Consider the following 23,865-nt stretch of genomic DNA (forward strand, 5'->3'; position numbering starts at 1 on the left):
TCCTGCACACTCCCCACTGGGGATGTGCCTGGGACCCTTCTGTCCGCAGGCTGATGCTCTAGCCACTGAGCCAAACCGGTTAGGGCTAATTTGGATTGTTTATACTAACTTTAATAATAGGAGGAAAGGTTAGAAAATAAATGTAAGCAAAAAAGAAAAGCCACCTGTAACCCTCTTTCCCCAGCAGTAATTGCATTTAGCATTTTGTGATTTTTATCTTTTTTCCTATGTACATGCATATGTTTTTCATAAGTTGTATCACGTGAACATACGGGTTTATAATCTAATCTAATTTTCAGTGTAGTCATAGATGCTCAATAGATACTTGTTTTAATGAATATTTTTCATGTTTTCAAATATGTTATAAAATTTTTATGGTTACATAATATTATATTATCTGGATATACTATAATTTACTTAACCAGTCATTTATTGCTCAATGTTTAGGCTGTTTATTCATTTAAAGGAATGTTTGATTATGCACACTGCTCTGGTTTCATCCCTTTCCCCTCCCACCCTTTACTTTAGTCAGATTGATCCACTTTTAAGACTTTGAAAGCCTCATCTTTTACGTCCAGATATTTGCAATGCTGTTCCTTCTGCTCATAACACACTTCCCACGTTGCCTAGTTAATGTCCTATGTTTAGCCATTTCTTCTTCTTGGAAGTTTTCCCAGACTGGATTAGTTGTCCCTCCAATGTGCTTCCAAGGTGGCATTTTGTACTTACTCCTAGAAGCACTCAGTCTGCTGCATTTTAATTGCATGCTTTCTAGACTATAACCACCTTCAGGAAAGAGCTATGCCTTATTTCCTGTTGAATTTCCCAGCCCTTAAGTGCAGTGCCAGGTATATAGCAGGAACTTAGTAAATATATTTTTGAATGAATGAATGCATGAAAGATCCCCAGTTTCCAATGTGTATCATTAAGTGGTGATCTTTAACAATCTCATATTTTTTATTTATCAGATGAGCATATCTTTTATTTATAGTGCTTTATACTAGTAGTATACAAAATATTTTCAAAACTATTATGTCCTTGTTAAACTTTGACTGATTTTTAGTATTATGCATTATAAAATGAATTGATATGTTTAAATTCTTACTATATTAGTCTTTATTGGTATTTATATGATAATGTTAGTAATTCTCATATCTTAACTTTTCTAAGTTGAGAAGTTGTTTTCCAAGCAACTAGACTATATTTTAGCCCTATCTTAAGTTATGATTAACTATTAACTCTGATGAGTGTTTTGTAATTATGGTTTAAATTGATTTAAAACTATAGTATAAAGCTAAAGGCCATTATTATTATTATTATTTTGTAGCTAGTGATTCATAATAATCAGGCTTTGATTAGGTAACAAGAAGAGTAGTCATACAGCAGATACTTGATTGGACAGTTACCTAATAGTAACTTCAAAAATAAAGGCACTTGATTAGGCTCAGAAGATAAAATTGAATTCTTCACAGCTCTCTATATTATCATTAAGTGACAATTATCCTTTCTTTTCCTTCTTTGTTCATTTACAGCAGTGATTCCCACTTGGACATGCTCACCTTTGGGGGTGAAGGGGTTGTGTCTGAGTCTCCTGAGGAGCTTTTTCAGCCCCTTGAACTCTCTCCCTATATTGGCGATTATATCGCCATCTGTGATGAATGATGATCAGGTGTCTGAAAATAGAAACAGGCTGGGAACCACTCCCTTTCAAGATAACCAACTGGAACTCCTCCATCAGAAAAAGCCGTAGTGTTAGAGTAGAAGGGGCGCTGGATACTGCAGTCTGCCACTGATTGATTAATTGTGTGAATTTAGGCAGGTCATTTAATCTCTTCACCTTCAGCTTCCTTTCTGTAAAACAAAAGGATTGGATTAGATGATCTGTAAACTCACTTTTAGAAATGATCTGATTTTTCTGATGAACAAATATACAAAAATAATCTTACTCCTATATGTGAATGAAAAATGGGATTATTCCTTTGTGTAAAATGTGATGATACTGGTTTAACAGATTATTAGTATTATACATTTAAAGAGTTCTTCAAATGAATCTTTAGTAAGTAATTTCAGATTGCTGACAATTCTTCATTATCTCAGAAAAAGAACATTCCTGGTGAATTCTTTTATCTATACTTAAGCTCTTGAATCTAGGACAGTGATCTCATCTGGCCTGATTGTCTTAAATATCATCTCTGTGCTGACAACTTGATACCTGAAAACTTCATTGCTCCTCTGAAATTGCTGGCCAGTTTACCAGTCCTCTGAGATATCTAATGGGCATCTCAAACTTAATCTGCCTGAAGGGAATTCCTGATTTCCCTCCAAACCTGCTATTCTTTAAGTCTTCCATATTTGATCCAGACAGAAACTTTGGAGTTTCTTTGGTTACTAATAATTAACCATCCATCTATTGGCAAATGCTTTACTTTCCGAATATAATGGAACACTGCCCACTTCTCACCAGCACTCCTTCCTACTGCTTCAGGCACCCCACTAGAGCAGGGGTGGGCAAACTTTTTGACTCGAGGGCCACAGTGGGTTCTTAAACTGGACCGGAGGGCCGGAACAAAAGCATGGATGGAGTGTTTGTGTGAACTAATATAAATTCAAAGTAAACATCATTACATAAAAGGGTACGGTCTTTTTTTTCAATAGTTTTATTCATTTCAAATGGGCCGGATCCGGCGGGCCGTAGTTTGCCCACGGCTGCACTAGAGTCTATTTTCAGTCAAGAACCAGAAGCATTCATTTTTAGTCATAAATTGTGTCATTGTCACTCCTCTACTCATAACCTTCAGTGGCTCCCCATTTCCCTTAGCATATAAAAGTCAAACAATAAGTCAGTGAGATTTTGTATGACCTGGCACTCCATTACTTCTCATTTCATACTTTTTCTCTTACTCACTTTTCTTCAGACACGACTGTCACCTTGCTATTGACAGAACATTCCAGGCACACTCCCTCCTCAGGGTCTTTGCACCAGCTCTTCTGCCTGAAACTATCTCCCCAGCTAGTCACAGAGCTGCTCTCTCACCTCCTTCCAGTTGCTTCTATGTTAACTATTTGGTGTAAGGTCTAAACTGACTTTTCTATTGAAAATTGCATGCTACCACCACCACCACCCCGCACTTTACACTGTATTTTCCTCCACAGCATGTAGCACCATCTAACAATACTGTAAGTTATTTGATAATCTTGCTTATTGTCTCTCTTCTAAAATGTCAGCTTCGGAGGGCAGGGATTTGTTTCGGTTTGGTTCACTGCTGTATCACTGGCTTTGTGACATTTGGCAAATAATCTGTACAATCTCTTTTCTCACCTGTAAAAATAAAGGGGATAATAAATGGTTATATATTGTTTACAGATATAATTTTGGCTAAGTACTCCCTAGTGAGTTTATATTAAGGCTGAAGAAGTCATGAGTTGCATAACCCATTTCACAAACTACAAGCAGTAACACATGCCTATAGGAGGGCGGGACTCAAGAAAGGGTGGCCCTCTGGCCTGTCTGACCGGGAAGCAGCAGCACTCCTGCCCGCCTGTGCTGAGAATGGCTTCCTCTGGGAATCCTCATGCTTTCTTTCCTCACTGCTACTTTTCACGGCTGGTTCTTAAGACCTGCACAGCACTGATGCTGCTGTTCTCTCTGCTTGGGGCTCAAAGGGTTAGAGGAGGTGCATGGGGCCCAGACCACTTTTGCAATGTACTTTCCATTTAAGGAACAGTTTATAAATTTTTTTATTGAAAAAAATTAATTTCTAATTTCCAAACTTCGTCAAAGGGAACTCTGGAACATAACCTATCCAGAAGTTATGAGATATGCCTTTTAAAATGGCATTTCAGTTGCCACATAGGAAAAATGTTACTAAAAGAGGCAAGATTAAAATATCCTCAGAGCTCAACTAGTCCTGAAAGTATATTTATTATGTACTTAAGCCTTTAAAGATTGCAAATCTCTGTTACTTATTAATACAAATTTGCTTTATGAAGATAAAATGTCCATGAGGACAATGGAAAAGTACGTGTTTTGATAACCTAATATCGTAGTGACATTAAAGTACTCTCTGTGTAGCAAAACATAATTTAATCCTTAAAAATACTGGTCCCTGCTTCCCTGTTTTGACAGATAAAAGTGAATGTTGAGGTGGTGGCTATGACTGGAGTAGAACCAGAAGGAACTGGCAGTTGGTTATTAGCGGCTGTCCTTGCCCTGACTCTTCTCAGGTTGTACTTTCTTGTTTGTGTTTTTTTTCAGTTTAGCACAGAAGCCTTTTGCTTCAGAAATTATGAGGTGAACTGCTCAGAATGAGCTAGTTTTACATAAGAGCAATTTCAGCACCTGGGGCTGAGAGAAACATTCTATGTACTGTGGAAATTTTTGTGCCTTTTCTGTCCTGTGTGTCTGTTTGAAGAAAGGTTGTAGAAAGAGTAGGCCTGCCTTCTCTACTGAAACCCCAGGGGGCAAGTTGCCATTGGACCGCCTCCCTCAGTGCCCCGATAGTGTGGTCTGTGGTCACGAGTGTCTTCCTTTTTCACTCTCTGTTCCTGGCTTTAGCTCTGTTGCCTTTGCTTGTGTGAATAGAGCTGTGCATTGGTTAAGTTCATGGGCTTTGAGGCAGACCTGGTTTGAGCTCTGGCTCCATTGTTTACTTAATCATTTTCTTTTAAAAAAAATATATATATTTTATTGATATTTTACAGAGAGGAAGGGCAAGGGGTAGAGAGTTAGAAACATCGATGAGAGAGAAACACCGATCAGCTGCCTCCTGTGCAGTCCCCACTGGGGATGTGCCCGCAACCAAGGTATATGCCCTTGACCGGAGTCTAACCTGGGACCCTTGAGTCCGCAGGCCGACGCTCTATCCACTGAGCCAAACCGGTTAGGGCTACTTAATCATAAGTTGTTTTATCTCTAGAATTGGGAGGGGATAATATTCTTAATACCTCCATAATAGTACTATGATGAGAATTAAATAAGATAATGCATAAAAATGTTTAGCACAGGCCCTTACACATGTAAATAAGCTCAATAGATGTTAGCTATTATTATAAAATCTACTTTAAGCTGCATTTCTTTTAGTCACTCTTTTTTTTTTTTTTAAGCAGGCTTAATTCACTTTATTTTATTTTATTTTTTTGTATAAAATTATGTGGTGGCCACAGCTGGAGCCTGGGTCCTCTGCACAGAAACTCTGGTGTGGGTCTTTACAAGGGGGTCAGTGAATTCCTGATAGGGAGGCTTGGTGAACACAGTCTCTTTCCAGAGATCTGGGTGAGATAGCTGTAGGTCTTAGAGATGGCATCAAAGGTGGCTTTGGCGAAGTTGCCCAGGGCGGCAGTGCAGCCCCTGGCTGAGGTATAGCAGTCGTCAGTACCACCATCTTCAGCAACTTCTTAGGCACAGGGGCCAAGACAATGCCAGTACCCCTGGGGACCGGGATGAGGCGCACTAGTACAGAGCCAAAGCGGCCAGTCACCTTGCAAGGACCGGTGTGGGGCTTGCCGATCTTGTTTCCCCAGTAGCCTCGCCGCACAGGGACAATAGAGAGCTTGGCCAGGAGAATGGCTCCACGGATGTCAGTGGCTACTTCCTTTGAGCACTTCACACCCAGACTGACATGTCCATTGTAGTCCCCAGTGGGACAAATACCTTGAACCGGGTCCTCTGGCCAGCACGTGTCTGCTTTTGCACAGGCATAATCTTCAAGACCTCATCCTTGAGGGATGCCCCCAAGAGAGTCAGTGATCTCAGATTCCTTGATGGGCAAGGAGAATAGACAGATTTCCTCTAGGGATTTGATCTTCATGTCTTTCACCAGGAGGCCCAGCTTGGTGACAGGGATCCACTCCTTGCCCTCGGCCTTGCCTGCACGAGCTCCACGGCCTCGGCTCCTGCCCTGACCCCAGCTGCGACCCCGGCCGGCCCCTAATGCCACTGCCAAATTACCACGACCTCCTATTTCGGGGCCGCGGGGCCTCTGGGCCCTTCCGTAGCACCGGCGTTATCTGCCTTTTGGAGTTTCATTAGAAAAGAACTATTCACTCTTTCAACAAAATATTAATAATATACATGAATAACTGTCCATACTCTGCTGGGTGCCAAGAATACAACAGTGACCAAAACAGATGTGGCCTCGACCACACTGAGTCCAGTGAGATTTTTGTGCCTTGGAACTTGTCAGTTATTAGAAGAAAACTTTTTGACCCCGTCTAAAGCAGAAAAATTTAAATTGAAGCAGGGATGAAGTTTTAAATTAAAAGCTTAGTAAAAGACTGAAGTTTCAAAAATAAAAGACTTAGGAAAATCAGTGTACTTTTGCAGAGTTTTGAATATAAGTGCTTCTACAAGATTTAGATCGCCTGTAAGGACAATTAGTAGGTCAGCACTGTACAAGTAAGAAAGGGAGTAGAAAGAAATAAGGTCTGTGAAGTAGACTGGAGCAAGTCCATGGAGGTTAAAAAAAAGAGTGAAACAAGGAAAGCAATTGTGAACTGAAAAGTGAAGTCAGTAATTTTCCAGCACAAAAGTCATAACCTCTGGTGCAGAATCAGAATTTAAGAACTAATTTTGAAAGAAGCAGGATTTGGTTTAGAAATAAAAACTTCTATGCGATAGTTATATTCATATTTTGGTAACTTGTTTGTTTTAATATCAGTAAATAATATATCAGAATATGCTATTAACTATAAGTAGTACATTTTATACATTGTAGTAAAGCATTTTAAATCTATTTTTACTATAGTGAACAGATTATGTTGATATATTTATTTACTTGGGAAAATCTTACTGCAAATTTTTTTAATATAATCTTACCTATTAAAATTAGGCAATTTTAGAAACAACTGAAAATCAACTGATGAATGGGTGAAGCGAATGTGTTACATTCATGCAATATAATGTTACTTGGCAATAAAAAGAATTGTGGTACTGATACATGCTGCAGTGTGGTTAGAGTATGTCATGAGCCTTGCTAAGTGATAGAAGCAGGTCACAAAAGATCACATACTATATAATTCAATTTATATGAAACATCCAGAATAGCTAAATTTATAGAGATAGAAAGTAGATAATGGTTGTATACTAGTGGGGAAGAGAATGGGGTTAGGGAAAAATGGGGAGTGACTGCTAATGGGTACGGGGTTTCTTTTGGGGTTATGAAAATGTTCTAAAATTTGTTGTCATGATTGCATAACTCTGAATATACTAAAAACCATTGAATTGTACAATTTTTTTCTTTAAGATTTTTAAAAATTGATTTTTGAAGAGAGAAAAAGGGAAGAGGGTGAGCAGCAAGACATCAATTGGCTGCTGCCTGCATGCCCCCTACTGGGGGATTGAGCATGTAATTGGGGCATGTGCCCTGACTGGAAATTGAACTGTAACCTCTTGGTTCATGGGTCAATGCTCAACCATTAAGCATTGTTTTGTTTTAGGTATATTTATGGTGAACAATATATTGTTGCTAGATTATCTCTCTTTTTAATCTCATCTGAGAGTCTTTTAAAAATTTATCTTTATTGTTGAATGTATTACAGATATTCCCTCTCCCCTTTAAAAGAATTTTTTAAAATTGATTTCAGAGAGGAAGGGAGAGGGAGAGAGACAGAAACGTTAACGATGATAGAGAATTACGGGATCGGCTGCCTCCTGCACATCCTTCACTGGAAATCGAGCCCTCAACCTAGGAATTGAACTGTGACCTCCTGATTCATATGCTCAACCACTGAGCCACATGGGCCAGGCCCCTCTCCCTTTTTTGTCCCATTGACCCCCTCCACTCCACACCAACCTCTCCCAGGCCTTCACTTATACTATTGTCTGTGTCCATGGACTATGCATCTATGCATATAAGTTCCCCAGTTAATCTCTTTTTCTGACTGGCTTATTTTGCTTAGCATAATACTTTCCAGGTCCCTCTATGCCAGTGGTTCTCAACCTTCTGGCCCTTTAAATACAGCTCCTCATGTTGTGACCCAACCATAAAATTATTTTTGTTGCTACTTCATAACTGTAATGTTGCTACTGTTATGAATCGTAATGTAAATATCTGATATGCAGGATGATCTTAGGCGACCCCTGTGAAAGGGTCATTTGACCACCAAAGGGGTCGCGACCGACAGGTTGAGAACCACCGCTCTATGCTGTCTCAAAGGATAAGAGATTCTTCTTTTTTTAAAAAAAAAAAAAATATTTTATTGATTTTTTACAGAGAGGAAGGGGGAGGGTTAGAGAGTTAGAAACATCGATGAGAAAGAAACATCGATCAGTTGCCTCCTGCACTCCCCCCACTGGGGATGTGCCTGCAACTAAGGTACATGCCCTTGACTGGAATCGAACCTGGGACCCTTCAGTCCGCAGGCCGACGCTCTATCCACTGAGCAAAACCGGTTAGGGCAAGATTCATCTTTTTTACAGCTGCATAATATTGCATGGTGTAAATGTACCACAGCTTTTTAATCCACTTGTCTATTGATGGGCATTTGGGCTATTTCCAGATCTTAATTATTGTAAATTGTGCTGCTATGAACATAGGGGTGCATACATTCTTTCTGATTGGTGTTTTGGGTTTCTTAGGATATAGTCCTAGAAGTGGGATCACTGGGTCAAAAGGCAGTTCCATTTTTAATTTTTTAAGGAAACTCCATACTGTTTTCCATAGTGGCTGTACCAGTCTGCATTCCCACCAGCAGTGTACTAGGGTTCCCTTTTCTCCACATCCTCACTAGCACTTGTCATTTGTTGATTTGTTGATGATAACCATTCTGTCAGGTGTGAGGTGATACCTCATTGTTGTTTTAATTTGCATCTCTCTGATGATTAATGACTTCGAGCATTTTTTCATATGTCTCTTGGCCTTCCTTATATCTGTGTTGAAGAAGTGTTTATTTAGGTCCTTTGCCCATTTTTTAAATTGGAATGTTTGTCTTCCTTTTGTTGAGATGTATGAGTTCTTTGTATATTTTGGATATTAACCCCTTACCAGATGTATCATTGGCAAATATGTTCGCCCATACATTGGGTTCCCTTTTCATTTTGATGATGGTTTCTTTTGCTGTGCAGAAGCTTTTTAGTTTGATGTAGTACTATTGTTTATTTTTTTCCTTTCTCTTGCCCTAGCAGATTTTTTGGCGAAAATTGTGCAACCTGAGATGTTTGAGATTTTGCTGCCTATGGTTTCTTCTAGGATTTTTATAGTTTCACAACTGACATTTAAATCTTTTACACATTTTGAGTTTATTTTTATCTATGGTGTAAGTTGGTGGTCTAATTTCATCTTTTTGCATGTTGCTGTCCAATTTTCTCAGCACCATTTGTTGAAGAGACTGTCTTTAGTCCATTGTATGTTCTTGCCTTCTTTGGCAAATATTAGTTGACCATAATGGTGTGGGTCTATTTTTGGATTCTCTTTTCTGTTCTATTAATCTATATGCCTGTTCTTGTGCCAGTACCAAGCTATTTTTATTACAGTAGCTTTATAGTATGTAGTATATGTAGTATAACTTGATATTTGCTATTGTGATCCCTCCAACTTTGTTCTTCTTTCTCAAGATTGCTTCGGCTCTTCGGGGACTTTTTTTGTTCCATATGAATTTTTGGAGTATTTGTTCTAGATCTATGAAATATGCCATTGGTATTTTAATAGGGAAGGGTTTATTTATTTATATTTTTTAAAATTTATTTTTTTATTGATTTTAGAGAGGAATGGAGAGAGAGAGATAGAGAGAGAGAAACATCAATGATGAGAGAGAATCACCGATTGGCTGCCTCCTGCACGCCCCCAACTGGGGATTGAGCCAACAACCTGGCCATGTGCCCTGACAGGGAATCAAACCGTGACCTCCTGGTTCATAGGTTGACGCTCAACCACTGAGCCATTGCGGGCAGGCAGGGAAGGGTTTTTTTAATGAGACTAACCTTTAAATTGGTAGACTGAGCAAAGCAGATTGCCCTCCCTAATATGTGTGGGCCTCCCTAATCAGTTGAAGGCCTTACAGTTCTATAAAAATGTTTAGCCACCTCCATTAACCACTTTTTTAAATGTTTCTAGGTTATTGAATCTTTGGGTATTATTATTTATAAAGCACTGGACTATGGTTTGAAGGAGAATGAAGAAAGAGAATTAAGTCCTCCCCTGGAGCAACTCATCGATCACATGGCCAACACGGTCGAAGCAGATGGTAGCAATGATGAGGGTTATGAGGCTGCAGATGAAGGCCTGGAAGATGAAGAAGATGAAAAGAGAAAAATTTCAGCTATCCGGTCATATAGAGATGTCATGAAGGTAAAGCAGCAGTTTACATAGTACTGATGTCTTTCAAGAGTTATTTCACTTAAAAAAATTGATGATTCAGTATTTGATAATAGTTCTTAGACTTCTCGATTCTGTGATTTGTTCAGAGCTTCAATATGGCCTTTTAAAAACCACTTTTAGGTATTCATATGTCCTTTATCTGATAAAGTTTATCATATGTCTTCAATTGACTTATGCATTTTTCTTTTTAAAATAGAATAAACAACAATTGTGATCCATTTATTTATAGGAAGATTCTGAATCTGAACTATCACAACTGATTATTTTACTTTGTTTTCTTGACCTATCCATTTCTACTCTATCATTTTCAAACAGACACTAACTAATTCTAGTAAGCTCGACGGTGCTGTTGGATATTTGTTAGTTTAGTGGACCACTTACTGATGGTCTTGTGATGCGTTAAGCTTTGACTAATGGGAATTGTGGAATTGCCTTGCTGTCTGATGTGAAAATACAAATATACTAGGTGTGTCTGTTTTTACTAGTAAGGTACAAAAAACCCAAATAATAAACAGGCATCATAATTTTCTTCTTCTGTAGTTATGTGCTGCTCATCTCTCAACTGAATCAGAAGCACCAAATCATTATCAGGCAGTATGTCGTGCACTGTTTGCAGAAACAATGGAACTGCATACATTTCTGAGTAAGATTAAAAGTGCAAAGGAGGTAAGTACTGTTGCTTTCATACTTATTAGCATTATGAAAGATAAACATAAATTGTCAACATTGTCTGTTATATTATTTAAAGTATTATCATCCTTCTGATAAATGCTAAAATTCATTCAAGAAAGAAGCAACTTAGGCAGGATTTACTTACTTTATTGTTGAGTGTATGACAGATGTCCCCCATTTTCCTCCCTTTGCCTCCTTCTACTGGACTCCCACCACACCCCAGGCCTTCACCTGTCTATTGTCTGTGTTCCTCGCTATACATATATGCATATAAGTTCTTTGATTAATCTCTTCCTACCCTCCCTCCCACCTTCCCTCTGTCTGTTCTATGCTTCCATGTCTATGGTCCAGTGGGTGAATCCATTTTGTAAAACAAAGAGTTTTATAAAGCATCCTTATAAATGGGAAATAAATAATACTTAATTGGTTTAATCAATTTCTCATATGACTTGATTTTTCACTCTTTCTGCCATTCTTTTGTCCACTTTAAAACATGTTAGTATATCTTTCAGGAAGGGATAAGGACTCTCAAAGGAGGCTACACCTTTGATATTTTAACTCTTTCATAGTTAAAATGTTTAGTGCTGGCTTGCAGACTGAAAGGATTTGATTAAATATTTAATGGAAGAGATGTGAATTATTGAGATTATCCAAAATATTATCTATTTTATTTATTATTATTTACTATGTCTATGAGTTAAAAATATTATATGTAGAGTACAACAATAAGCATTTTAATTTATTCACTAGGTGAATTGCCATATTTTACATTACACAGAAGGTCATCGAGATTCATGAGTTCTGTATAAAGCAGCACAGCATCTGGCACACAGTAGCAGCTCAGTAATGATAGGTAATGGGTATTGTTCCTTTTATGACTAAAGTAGAGAGTTTATCTGAAATGCTAGTTTAGAACTTAGGATGACACAGTTTGCGGAGGTACGCATGTAGGATATGTAAGGGAGGAAGGAAACAACTAATCTATATTAGTCAAATAAGACCAATTAGCTCTGGTAATCAGTTAATAACAGATGTCTCTGCCAGGTCACCCTTAATAAATCACCTTGAATAAATCCATTGTATATGTATGAATCAGAACTCTAATCATGCCTCTTCAGTTCTAGCCAGGCTACTGCTTATAGTCTGTCTTTTTATGTTAGGCCAATGTCTATTTCTTTTTAGGATTTTATAGAGCTGGACCCAAGAGGCAAGTCTTCAACAGGGTGAAAAGGGTAAACTATATGTCATTTGAAGAGTAATGAGATAGATCATGGAGTCACTTTTCCTCCTGGACAGAACCAGAGGATGTAGGGTTCTATTAAAAGCTTCAGAGTAAACATCTGAAAGCACAGCCTCAATTATGGTTTTGTAAGTAGTAGAAAATATTACTTTAAAAAAATGTATATTTTTTATTGATTTCAGAGAGGAAGGGAGAAGGAGAGAGAGACAGAAACATCAGTAATGAGAGAATCACTGATTGGCTGCCTCCAGCATGCCCCTCACTGGGGACCAAGCCCACCAACCAAGGCATGTGCCCTTGACTGGAATCGAACCCAGGACCCTTCAGTCTGCAGGCCAGTGCTCTATCCACTGAGCCAAACCATCCAGGGCAGAAAAGATTACTTTTTAAGGTTATAATTATTGAAATTGCCTTATCCAGAAACATTAAGCTTTGTTTTTAGGGTGGAAGTACAGTCCTGTGGGTTTACTAGAGTAAATTAAATGGCCTCTTTTTTTTTTTTTAAGTTCTTGCAACACAGACATTCTTAGAAACTATTTCTGAGCTTAAAGACAGTAATAAGTATTTTTCTATTCCAGTGAGCTTTAAAAATTTTTTTTTGTTCTTGATTAGAACTCCAGACCCTTCGGTACATGGGCTGACCCTCTAATCTCTGAGCCATACTCGCCAGAGATAAGTACTTTCTAATCTCTGATTCCCTCATGGGAAGCTGCTCTTTCCTCCACATCTTCATACCTCTGGACTGGGGATAGTAACAGTCTCTCTCTCTACTGTTTCCAAACAATTATTCTTTATCCTTGAAAAAAAGCTCATGCGGTCCACTTCTGTTATTCTTAAACCCATTGTCACTGTCATCTGTTATCACCTTGAGTTATTTCTTTGATAAAAAGGACCTATAGCTTTGTATTCCTTTTTTAAAATATATTTTATTGATTTTTTACGGAGAGGAGGGGAGAGGGATAGAGAGTTAGAAACATTGAGGAGAGAGAAACATTGATCAGCTGCCTCCTGCACACCACCTCCCACTGGGGATGTGCCCGCAACCAAGGTACATGCCCTTGACTGGAATCGGACCGGGGACCTTTCAGTCCGCAGGCCGGTGCTCTATCCACTGAGCCAAACCGGTTAGGGCTAACTTTGTATTCTTGACTTCTCCTCTACTTTAGTACTCTGCATACCTGAATACACCATTGTCCTTGAAATAACCTGCAGTCATTCCACCTTGGAAGTCATGGGCTCTCAAACCCCACTTCATAACTGCCCCAGCCCTTTGAGCTCTTCCCCTCACTGCACCTGACCTAGTCTTCCAGTCCCTTGCTGCCCCCCATTTTCTTCCAGTCTATCACTTCCTGGAATCACTTTCTTTTCTACATGGACTAGGGCCGTGGTCGCAAACTGTGGCTCGCAAGCCACATGCGGCTCTTTGGCCTCTTGAGTGTGGCTCTTCCTAAGCCTTAGGAGTACCCTAATTAAGTTAATAACAGTGTACCTACCTATATAGTTTAAGTTTAAAAAATTTGGCTCTCAAAAGAAATTTCAGTCATTGTACTGTTGATATTTGGCTCTGTTGACTAATGAGTTTGCCGACCACTGGACTAGGGTCAATCACTTTATCAGTTCAGGTCCCCATGTCCAACCTAGATTACTGCACTGCCTTCCTGCTTGTCTCATCATCACTGTGAATCCTCTCCATCGAGTCCATCTTCCACATTGTCGATGAATGATTCTTGGAGATGAAAGAGCTGACCTGAGCAATCTGGCTCCAGGCCCAAACCTCTGTGTTCCTTCAGCCTGACCATGTGTTGGCTTTCCTTGGCAGGCCTCACAGGAGAAGCTGCCCTCCCCACATGGGACTTGGTGCACAGCCAGTGTCCTGCATTCTGGTTTTCGCCAGGATTGCAAGGACTCAGAACATTCCACTTGGCCAGCCTTGCTCGAATGTACACTGTATTCCTAGCCGGTGCTTCCACTTGAAGGCCCTTTGTTGAGACGTTTTCCTCCCCTCTGACTCAGAACTTTCCATTTTTAGCCTTCCCTCTTTCCCTCCCACTGGTCCTCAAGTCCATCGAATGGCAGAACCTTTTCAGATTTCCCCCAGGTGACTGCATTGCATGTCACCTGACCCTAGCTCACTGCTATTCTGTAGGGGGAAAATGGAACAAGGGGAACAAAACATCCTTTTTGGCCTCTTTTCCACATTGTTACAGTAAGTGAGTAAAGGCTTGATTATTACTTTCAGTTTGTCTCATCCTCCCTGATCACTAGATACCTGGCAACACAACAGAGTTATGCTGCTCCCCTTAATATGACTCCCCGTCACCTATATCAAAACTCCATTGTATTCCACACAGCCCCTTCATGGTATTTCATGTTCTTGTGTTTTTATTCTCCTTTCAACACTATCTTCTTTGCATTTAAGTTATCCAGTAAAAATTATTATATTTCCAAATGCATCATGTGGTTATATATTTGTGACCGTTTACATTGTGTTCTTTCTGTCTGGAAATTCTTTCTCCCCTTGTCTGCTTGGTGGACTCCTATTTATCCATTTAAACTCTGCTTACATTTTACCTCCATGTGAAATATTTTTTAAAAATGTAATTTATTGATTTCAGAGAGGGAGAGAGAGATAGAAACATCAATGATGAGAGAGACTCATTGATCGTCTGCCTCCTGCACGCCCCACACTGGTGATAGAGCCCACAACCTGGGCATATGCCCTGACCTGGAATCGAACCATGACCTCCTGGTTCATAGGTCAACACTTAACCACTGAGCCATGCTGGTAGGGCTCCACGTGAAATATTCATGACCTCTTACCAGTTTTATGTCCTCCATGACCTTTATATCTCATACATCCTTCAGTCTCACACTTCTGATACTCCATGGTAGTTACTTCCTTATGTACTTACTAGAGGCCCGGTGCACAAAAATTTGTGCACTCAGGGGGGGATGGGGTCCCTCAGCCCAGCCTGTGCCCTCTCGCAATCTGGGACCCCTCAGGGGATGACCACCTGCTGGCTTAGGCCCGCTCCCTGGGGGGATTGGGCCTAAGCTGGCAGTCAGACATCCCTCTGGCAGCGCGGGAGCCCTTGGGGGGTGTCCACTTGCCAGCGGGGAGCAGGCCTAAGCTGCAGTCGGACATCCTTGGTGCTGTTGAGGAGGCAGAGAGGCTCCCACCATCGCCGCTGTACTGGCAGCCATCAGCCTGGCTTGTGGCTGATCAGAGCTACCCCTGTGGGAGCGCACTGACCACCAGGGGGCAGCTCCTGCATTGAGCATCAGCCTTCTGGTGGTCAGTGTGTGTCATAGTGATCAGTCATTCCCAGTTGTTCTGCTGTTAGGGTCAATTTGCATATTACCCTTTTATTATATAGGAGTGCCTGGCCAGCCTGGGTGAGGGGCTGAGGGCCATTTTCAGGCTGTCCACACCCCCTTCAGGGTGGGGGGGTCCTGCTGGGGTGCCTGGCCAGTCTGGGTGAGTGGCTCATGGCAGTTTGCAGGCTGTCCAAGCCTCCAAGCAAGGACCCTCACTCCATGAGGGTGTGGCCAGCCTGGGTGAGAGGCTGATGGCTGTTTGCAGGCTGCCCACAGTCCCTTCAGGGTAGGGGTCTCCCCTGGGGTGCCTGGCCAATCTGGGTGAGGGGCTGATGGCTGTTTGCAGGCTGGCCACAGCCCCTTCAGTGTGGGGGTCCCCACTGGGGTGACTGGCCATCCTGAGTGAGGGGCTGAGGGCCGTTTGCAGGCTGGCCACAGCCCCTTCAGGGTGGGGGGTCCTGCTGAGGTGCCTGGCCAGTCTGGGTGAGAGTCTGAGGGCCGTTTTCAAGCTGGCTAAGCCCCCCAGCGGGGACCCTCACCCCATGAGGGTGTGGCCATCCTGGGTGAGGGGCTGATGGCTGTTTGCAGGCTGGCCACGGCCCCCAGCCACCCAAGCTCCCAGTGGAGGCTGTCTGGAAGCAGGTACTGGGATTTATTTATCTTCTATAATTGAAACTTTGTTGCCATGAGCGGAGGCCACAGCCGGCTCAGGGAAGGCAGGAAGCTTGGCTTCCTCCATCGCCCGGACAACCAAGCCTCCTGCTTGCTCCAGCTCTGTGGCTGCCGGCCGCCATCTTGGATGGGTTAATTTGCATATAGTTGCTCAGATTGGCTGGTGGGCGTGACTTGGGCATAACAAAGGTACAGTCAATTAGCATCTTTGTCTTTTATTAGTGTAGATGGTTTTTTCTGCATAAATGAACCAGATGCTTCTTGAAATAAATGACTGTATTTTAAATTATTTTTATGTTAATGACTCTTTTTTTTTTTTTTATTAGTTAAGGTATTACAAATGTGTCCTCATCTCCCCCATTAACCCCCAACCTCCCCCCCACACACAAACTCATGCTCCCATCCCCCTGTTGTCCATGTCCATTGGTATGGCTTATATACATGTATACAAGTCCTTCGGTTGATCTCGTCCCCTTACCCCCGCCCTCCCCTACTTTCCTTCTGGGGATTGATAGCCTGATCGCTGTTTCTCAGTCTTTGGGTCTGTCCCTTTTCATCAGTCTATGTTGTTCTCTATAATCCACAAATGAGTGAGATCATGTGGTATTTATCTTTCTCTGACTGGCTTATTTCACTTAGCATAATGCTCTCCAGTTCCATCCATGCTGTTGCAAAAGGCAAGAGTTCCTTTTTTTTTACCGCAGCATAGTATTCCATTGTGTATATGTACCACAGTTTTCTAATCCACTCATCTGCTGATGGGCACTTAGGCTGTTTCCAAATCTTAGCTATGGTGAATTGTGCTGCTATGAACATAGGGGTGCATATATCCCCTCCGACTGGCGTCTCTGGTTTCCTGGGATATACTCCCAGCAGTGGGATCACTGGGTCAAATGGGAGTTCCATTTTTAGTCTTCTGAGGTAGCTCCATACTGTTCTCCACAGTGGCTGCACCAGTCTGCACTCCCACCAGCAGTGCAGAAGGGTTCCTTTTTCTCCACATCCTCTCCAACACTTGTTGTTTGTTGATTTGTTGATGATAGCCATTCTGACAGGTGTGAGATGATAACACATTGTCGTTTTGATTTGCATCTCTCGTATAATTAGTGACTTTGAGCAGGTTTTCATATGTCTTTCGGCCTTCTGTATGTCCTCTTTCGAAAAGTGTCTATCCAGGTCCGTTGCCCATTTTTTTATTGGATTGTTTATCTTCCTTTTGTTAAGTTTCATGAGATCGCTGTAAATGTTGGAAATTAAACACTTATCGGTGGTATCATTGGCAAATATGTTCTCCCATGTAGTGGGTCTTCTTGTTGTTTTGTTGATGGTTTCCTTTGCTGTGCAAAAGCTTTTTATTTTGACTCTTAATGCAGTCTGTGCACGTAGGAAATACCCTGCAAATGATTGCTAAGCTGAATATATATACACTATGTGTGTTTTTCCAGATATTTTTCTGTTTGAAAAAGACAGTTTTGAAAGCATTTCTGACTATTAGATGCATTTTTGTCAAAATATTTCTGGGAAATCTGAGAACTTTTGTGGGGTATAGATGAGGTCTTTGAGTGTTCTTGCCATTTTAAAAAATTTACACATAGCCCTAACCAGTTTGGCTCAGTGGATAGAGCGTCGGTCTGCAGACTGAAAGGTCCCAGGTTTGATTCCGGCCAAGGGCATGTACCTTGGTTGCAGGCACATCCCCAGTAGGAGGTGTGCAGGAGGCAGCTGATCGATGTTTCTCTCTCATCGATGTTTCTAACTCTCTATCCCTCTCCCTTCCTCTTTGTAAAAAATCAATAAAATAAATTTAAAAAAAATTTACACATAAAATTCATTTAATAATGAGCCTTGAAAAGGCAAACTGTAAAATATGTGGAAATCCTGACACTTTGAGAACATTCTGTACCATTTAATTAAGAAATTTTGTGCTGCATAAATTTCCCATCAACACTGAGATTTTAGGAATAGTCTTTCAGGGTCCAAATGGATTTCCCTTTCCTCTGCAATGTATGTGACTTTCTTAAAATTACAGAATATTTTTATACACGTTAGTTCATGTATGTATGTTAGCCATTTTAACCTTTTCTCAAGAGTACTGAATTCACACTGGTAATAAAATACTCTGTGTTAATTTGGTATTCTTTTAAAGACCTCTAAATACATATTTTAAGAATCAGACAATTTTTTATACCTGTTAGTTGGTGTATATCAATTGGAACTTTAAAAATAATAACCTCTAATTCATCAAGCTTACCTGATTATCAGTGATGTTTCAAAGTACTGTGTGTGTATGTGTGTATTTTTGTGTATATAAAATTAGTATAAAGTCTTAGTATGAAGATAATGTTCCATTTGTTAGGAAAAAGTAATTTAATTATATTAAATTTCTCATATGCGCCATTGACATTTTATTAAAATATAAAACCCATAATTCATTTCCAAGTGTTATAGTTGTTTTTATAAAGTAGTAATTACATTTACTACTAGACCTGGCTGCTTTACAAAGCACAAGGCTTTGTAGTTCATCATCTATTTAGAAAGCAAATTCACTTTCATTCTAATCTCTTCTATGATGATTTCCTTCTTAAACAATGGTTGAGATCCTTTAAGGTTATTCTGCTAATGATAGAGAAGAGTTGGATAGGCCGCTGTTAACTATGGCTCAAAAGCAATTTGATATTCTGAAAGTAAATACATATTATGGTGTCTCATAAGCAATTTGATATCCTTGTATGTAAGTGTAGATGGAGGTACTATCTAAGCAATCCATTAGTGTGCATTGGGTTGTATGAAAGAAGAGACAGCCTGTGCCCTAGTGCCAGTGCCCCACCCCAGCCCCAAACCCTGCCAGCAAGTGTGGCTAGTGAGCACTTGGGGTGGAGAAGGGAGAGTGTGTAGCTTAACAGTTTCAAATGTAAATGTCTTTATTGGAAAAAAGGAAATTATATTTATTTTACTATTCTTTAATTCATTGCTATCTAGGTAGTTTTTGATCATCAAAACTACCTGGTTTTGTTATTGTTAAATGAAATTATCAGTTTCTCAAACTTTTAATACCTGCTGCTCTCTTGTATTATATTCCTACAGCTTTGAAGTGTCCCTGTTGCATATTCCAATTAATCCTCATGAACAGTCCTGTGACTCTTACTTTGATACAAACCTCTGGGTAGGATTGGAAAGAAGTATGTGTGAGCCAGAGAATAAGATTTGGAGTTGGGGGGAGAAGAGGGTTCATGCGTGTGAACATGTGCGGGTCGGTCTCTCTCTCTTGTCTCACACATACAATAAACAGGAATGGGACGGGAGGAGAGAAGGTATCATGTTAAGTGTAGGTATGACATAAAAGGAAATCTGAAATGGGAAAAGACAGATGTCATAGAAATGTCAGACACTTAAAAATAATTTTAAGACTAGGAAGTGAGTTGATTTTATTCCGTTATGTTCCTACGTGATCTAACCATCATTGCCACCATGTTGAGAGTGTCTAGTGTGCTTGCCTCCACCCCAGTTTTCCAGTAAATTCATTGTTTCACATTCTATTATATTTACTACTTGATGTATCGGAGAAAACAACTTGATGTATCAGAGAAGAACACGGTTTAGAAGAATCTTTGTTTTGAAAGAAAACTTTTTTCCCAAGTAAATAACTGTTTTCCCATATATATGTATATAAAGCCTACAGTTATTTTATATTTTAAATAGTTATAGTAACACTGGTCATTTTTAAAAGCCCCTTTATTGTTGGTGAATCATATTCTTCCACTCATTATTCATGTGGCCTAAGTCAAATAGCCTTTGCTAAATTTCTTTTGCTAAATTTTTGTTTACTTATCTTTAAAAAAGAAGGAGTAATGAAACATGTTAAGGTTCTTTCTAGTTACAGTGTCTACAGAAAGTATAGTTCATGTGACTAAATCTTTGTTCTATTTATTCAACAAGTTTTTCCTCACTTTTGTACCAATCTGATTGTGTAGGCAAAATGTATACAGATAAACATTTTAACTGCATGCCCAGTAAAATTTGCTATGAAATTATTATATTATGTTGTAATTTGAGTTGGATTTTATAGGCAAGCAATTCAATGTTGTTAATATTGAGCTGTAGCACTCTATATTGACATTACTACTATATTGATGTCATTATAAACTAAAAATTCTGTATTTTAAAATCTAATGGTAAAAATCCCTGTAAAAGAAGCAATTCCTAATACAATACTATTACTCACAAATGAATAAACAAAAATAATTGAGCATAACATATGCTCACATAGTAATTGCAATAAGAACACAATATTAGAAGGCATGTGAAAGAGATTTTTAAACTCATAATTTTTGTTTTGACTTTTCATAATTCACATTTCAAATTTTCTGAAAAGTCTTTTTCCTCACTTCCCTCATGTAGAAAATGCCTACTTATGCTGAAGATCTAACTCAAATGTCCACTCTTCTGAAATGCTTTTTTTGATCATGTACTCAAAGTGATGAAAATGTTATCTTCCCTTTTACTTTCTCGCATCATACATATAAACAAACAGAACTAAGGTAGACTATTCCAAACATTTTGATCTTTGAGGGATAAGATGTCTAATATAGTTAAGTCATCTTGGATTTCTTCAGAGGCAGGCTCCACAGGTGTGGATTGTCATTTCTGATTATCTGATTATAATGATCTTTGATCTCCTCTCAAGTGTGACTGCACCTGTGGTGCTTAATTAGTTTCTTGTTGACATCTTAAATTCCTCCTATAAATTGTCTTCATTCACCTTTTAATTATAGTTTTTCATTGCTTTCTTTAAGGCTCAGCTGAAAGAACATCTCATCCTTATATATTTATCACACTCTTTAAAATCATGTTTCCCTATTTATTTCCTTCCTAATAGCCATCACAGTCTGTAGTTGTCTTATTGCTCTCTTTTCTTACTCATTAATATCTTCCCCTGGAATATAATCTCATTGAGAGCAGAAACCTTTTTTCTCTTATTTACTGCTATACCCCATTGTAATAGGGCCTTTGTAAATATTTGGTTGAGTGCGAGAATCTGTAGTTCAGATATTGTAGATCCGATGTGTTACCACGAAACTCCTAACACTGTTGGTTATCTCCAGAATGCAGAACCTCCTTCATATTCTCAATGCTTGTCCCTTTCTCATGCAGTGGTCTGGCGTCTCTTGCCTGGGCTGTGGCAAAGCCTCTTAACTTTATGTCCCTTCTCACATACAGTCTATCTTACAGTGTTACACCCCTGTGTAAAGACGTTGTTGGCTCCTTGATACTCGTAGGTGGAAAGTGTAATAAACCCCTTAGCATGACGTAGGAAACCATGTGCAATTGGGCCACAATCTGACCTCTCCAAGTTCTTCATTCACCACATATGCCTGTTCTGCTACCGTTCCTCCAGTCCCTGATCTCCTAGGGCCTCTGCAACTACCCGAAATGTCCTTTTCCTGTCTTCTCTTGCTTAGAAAATGCCTACTTATTCTGAAGACCTAACTCAAATGTCCACTCTTCTGAAATGTTTTTTTTTCCTGATTGCAATTATTTCTTTTTATTTATTTATTTAATTTCTTTATTGATTAAGTTATTACATATGTGTCCTTATTCCCACAATCTGGGGTCCCTTGGGGGATGTCGGACTGCCAGTTTTGGCCCTGCCCCCGCAGGCCAGCCCAAGGGACCCCACTGGTGTACAAATCTGTGCACCGGGCCTCTAGTATGCATGTTTCTATGTTTCCATGCCTGTGTGTTGAGCGTCTACCCCCTGGTGGTCAGTACGCATCATAGCTAATGTTCGAACAGTTAGGCTTTTATAGATAGATAGATAGATAGATAGATAGATTATTTTTATATGTGAATATATTTGTAAGGGTAGTTTAATTTAAGAAGAGACATGTGAATTAAAATTACTCTCTGAGCATTTGATATACTTGTAATTTACAGAGTAGATTTAATTTCTTTATTTTTAACATGCCACGAACTGAAAATGTTGGCATGGAGCAGTTCTAATTGCTGTCTTGAGACTGGTTATGTTAGAAATGGGGAGAGTTAATTGCCATGTGGGTGCTCTCAGTTAGAACTTTCTCACCATATTCTAAGCACAGGTTGGCATCTGTTATTACATTTGTGTAAGCAAAACAACGTTTATTCAGAAGCTAGAATATCATTGACAGACGCTTATTTCTAAAATTATAAAAATCTGTAATTTTATTTCAAATATCTCATTGTTTTTCCTGCTAACAAGAAAAACGTGAGTTTTTTAGTTGCACATTCGTTGTAGCTTGTTCAATTATAGTAGTTACAGATTCTTAACTGTATTATATTGATTTATTGCTGAATCTGAATTTTATTTCATAAAGAAGCTAGAGAGAGATCTTATTTGGTAAAAAGAATGCAGTGTTTTTGTGATGGAGTAAAAGTGTTCACAATCAAATCCTCATAGATATTCATTGGCTTATAAAGTTAATACCTACTATATGTTTACCATGAGCCAGGCTGCATGCTGTATTTCTCCTGTATTATTTTATGTAATATTAACAGAATGCTAAAGGTATACCTGCATTTTACAGATGAAAACATCAAACTGAGGGTTAGAGCAGTTTAATAATTTGTTCAAAGTCACACAGCTAGGAAGTATCTGAGTTACAACTTATACTACTTTATTTTCAGAAAAATAAACATGAAATTCTTGGACCATTCATTCAAAGTATCTTCTGTGTTATAAAGAATAGATAGTGTTTCTTAGTAGCAGAGAGTTAGAGATTTTATCACTGCACAAGTAAAGGTGGAGATGTGTAAAGGCATAACAGTGAGACCATCCTGACTACATTTAGTCAGGAATATGTTGGAGAATAGTAAAAAGTAAGGTTGGATGGAAGAGAAGCCATATGTTTCTTGTACTATTCCACCAGAGTACCCCAAAGACAAAGAAGAATGAACTCATATTTCTGGACTAAGAGGACATATTAAATCATAACTGTTTCTATTGCAAGGGACAGTCCACTCAAATTAGCATGGGTGGAGTGGGCCGGGTTTATTGGCTCCCATAAGTGGGAAGTTTAAAGGTACCATTAGCTTTAGGCACAGCTGGATCCAGTACCTCAAACCCTGTGATCAGGGCTGGCTTTCTTTCTCTGTCCCCAGGACAGGCTCTTAGGTAAAGGCAGGTAAGATGACAATGTGCTGCCCAAATCTCATATATTTTCAGTTCAGTGACTACAGCAGAAAGTCTTTTCTGTTAACTGGGGCAGAAAAGTATTGGAGGAAGATAAGGAGTTATGTGCCCACTCAGGAACCAGTCACTGTGACTTGGGAGATGGTATCCTCATCCCTGTGAGTAGGTGACAAGATGCTAAGCATGGGCTCAGCCCTACTCAAACTCTAGTGGATGCATGCCCTGCAGAGAGAAGGATCTTTATGAAAGGAAGGGAGGGAAAGGGTTTCTAGACAAAAGCATTGGATGCCCACTGACATATAAGTAGTATATATCCTGTAGTTCAGAGGAGAATTAGGGTATGCATGTTTTGGAAGTTCCTTTTCCCCAGAGGATGTAAATGCAAGGTTCTGCTATGTTTAATTGATTATATTTTAAACACAACACTGTGAGGTAGATGGTGGTATCTTCCTTTTAAAGGTGGGGAACAGAAGGCCCGAAGAGGG

General features: G+C 39.6%; 1 protein-coding gene and 1 pseudogene across 13 annotated transcripts in view; one reads left to right on the forward strand and one right to left on the reverse strand.

The window, feature by feature from the left end:
- The window catches only part of LOC118663754 (centrosomal protein of 76 kDa), a 149,492-nt gene that overhangs the window by 81,351 nt on the left and 44,276 nt on the right, over window positions 1-23,865 (forward strand). For 12 of the 13 annotated variants that reach the window (XM_036323683.1, XM_036323691.1, XM_036323689.1 and 9 more), the window contains 2 exons: window positions 10,050-10,283; window positions 10,854-10,979. The exons of the other annotated variant lie outside the window; for it this stretch is intronic. In XM_036323683.1, coding sequence (XP_036179576.1) covers window positions 10,050-10,283; window positions 10,854-10,979 — 360 coding nt within the window. The remainder of the gene's footprint in view (window positions 1-10,049; window positions 10,284-10,853; window positions 10,980-23,865) is intronic. 13 annotated transcript variants of the gene reach the window in all.
- LOC118663163 lies at window positions 5,129-6,025 on the reverse strand (annotated as a pseudogene).

Source organism: Myotis myotis, unplaced genomic scaffold (assembly GCF_014108235.1).
Source record: "Myotis myotis isolate mMyoMyo1 unplaced genomic scaffold, mMyoMyo1.p scaffold_m19_p_9, whole genome shotgun sequence".
NCBI classification, from domain to species: Eukaryota; Metazoa; Chordata; class Mammalia; order Chiroptera; family Vespertilionidae; genus Myotis; species Myotis myotis.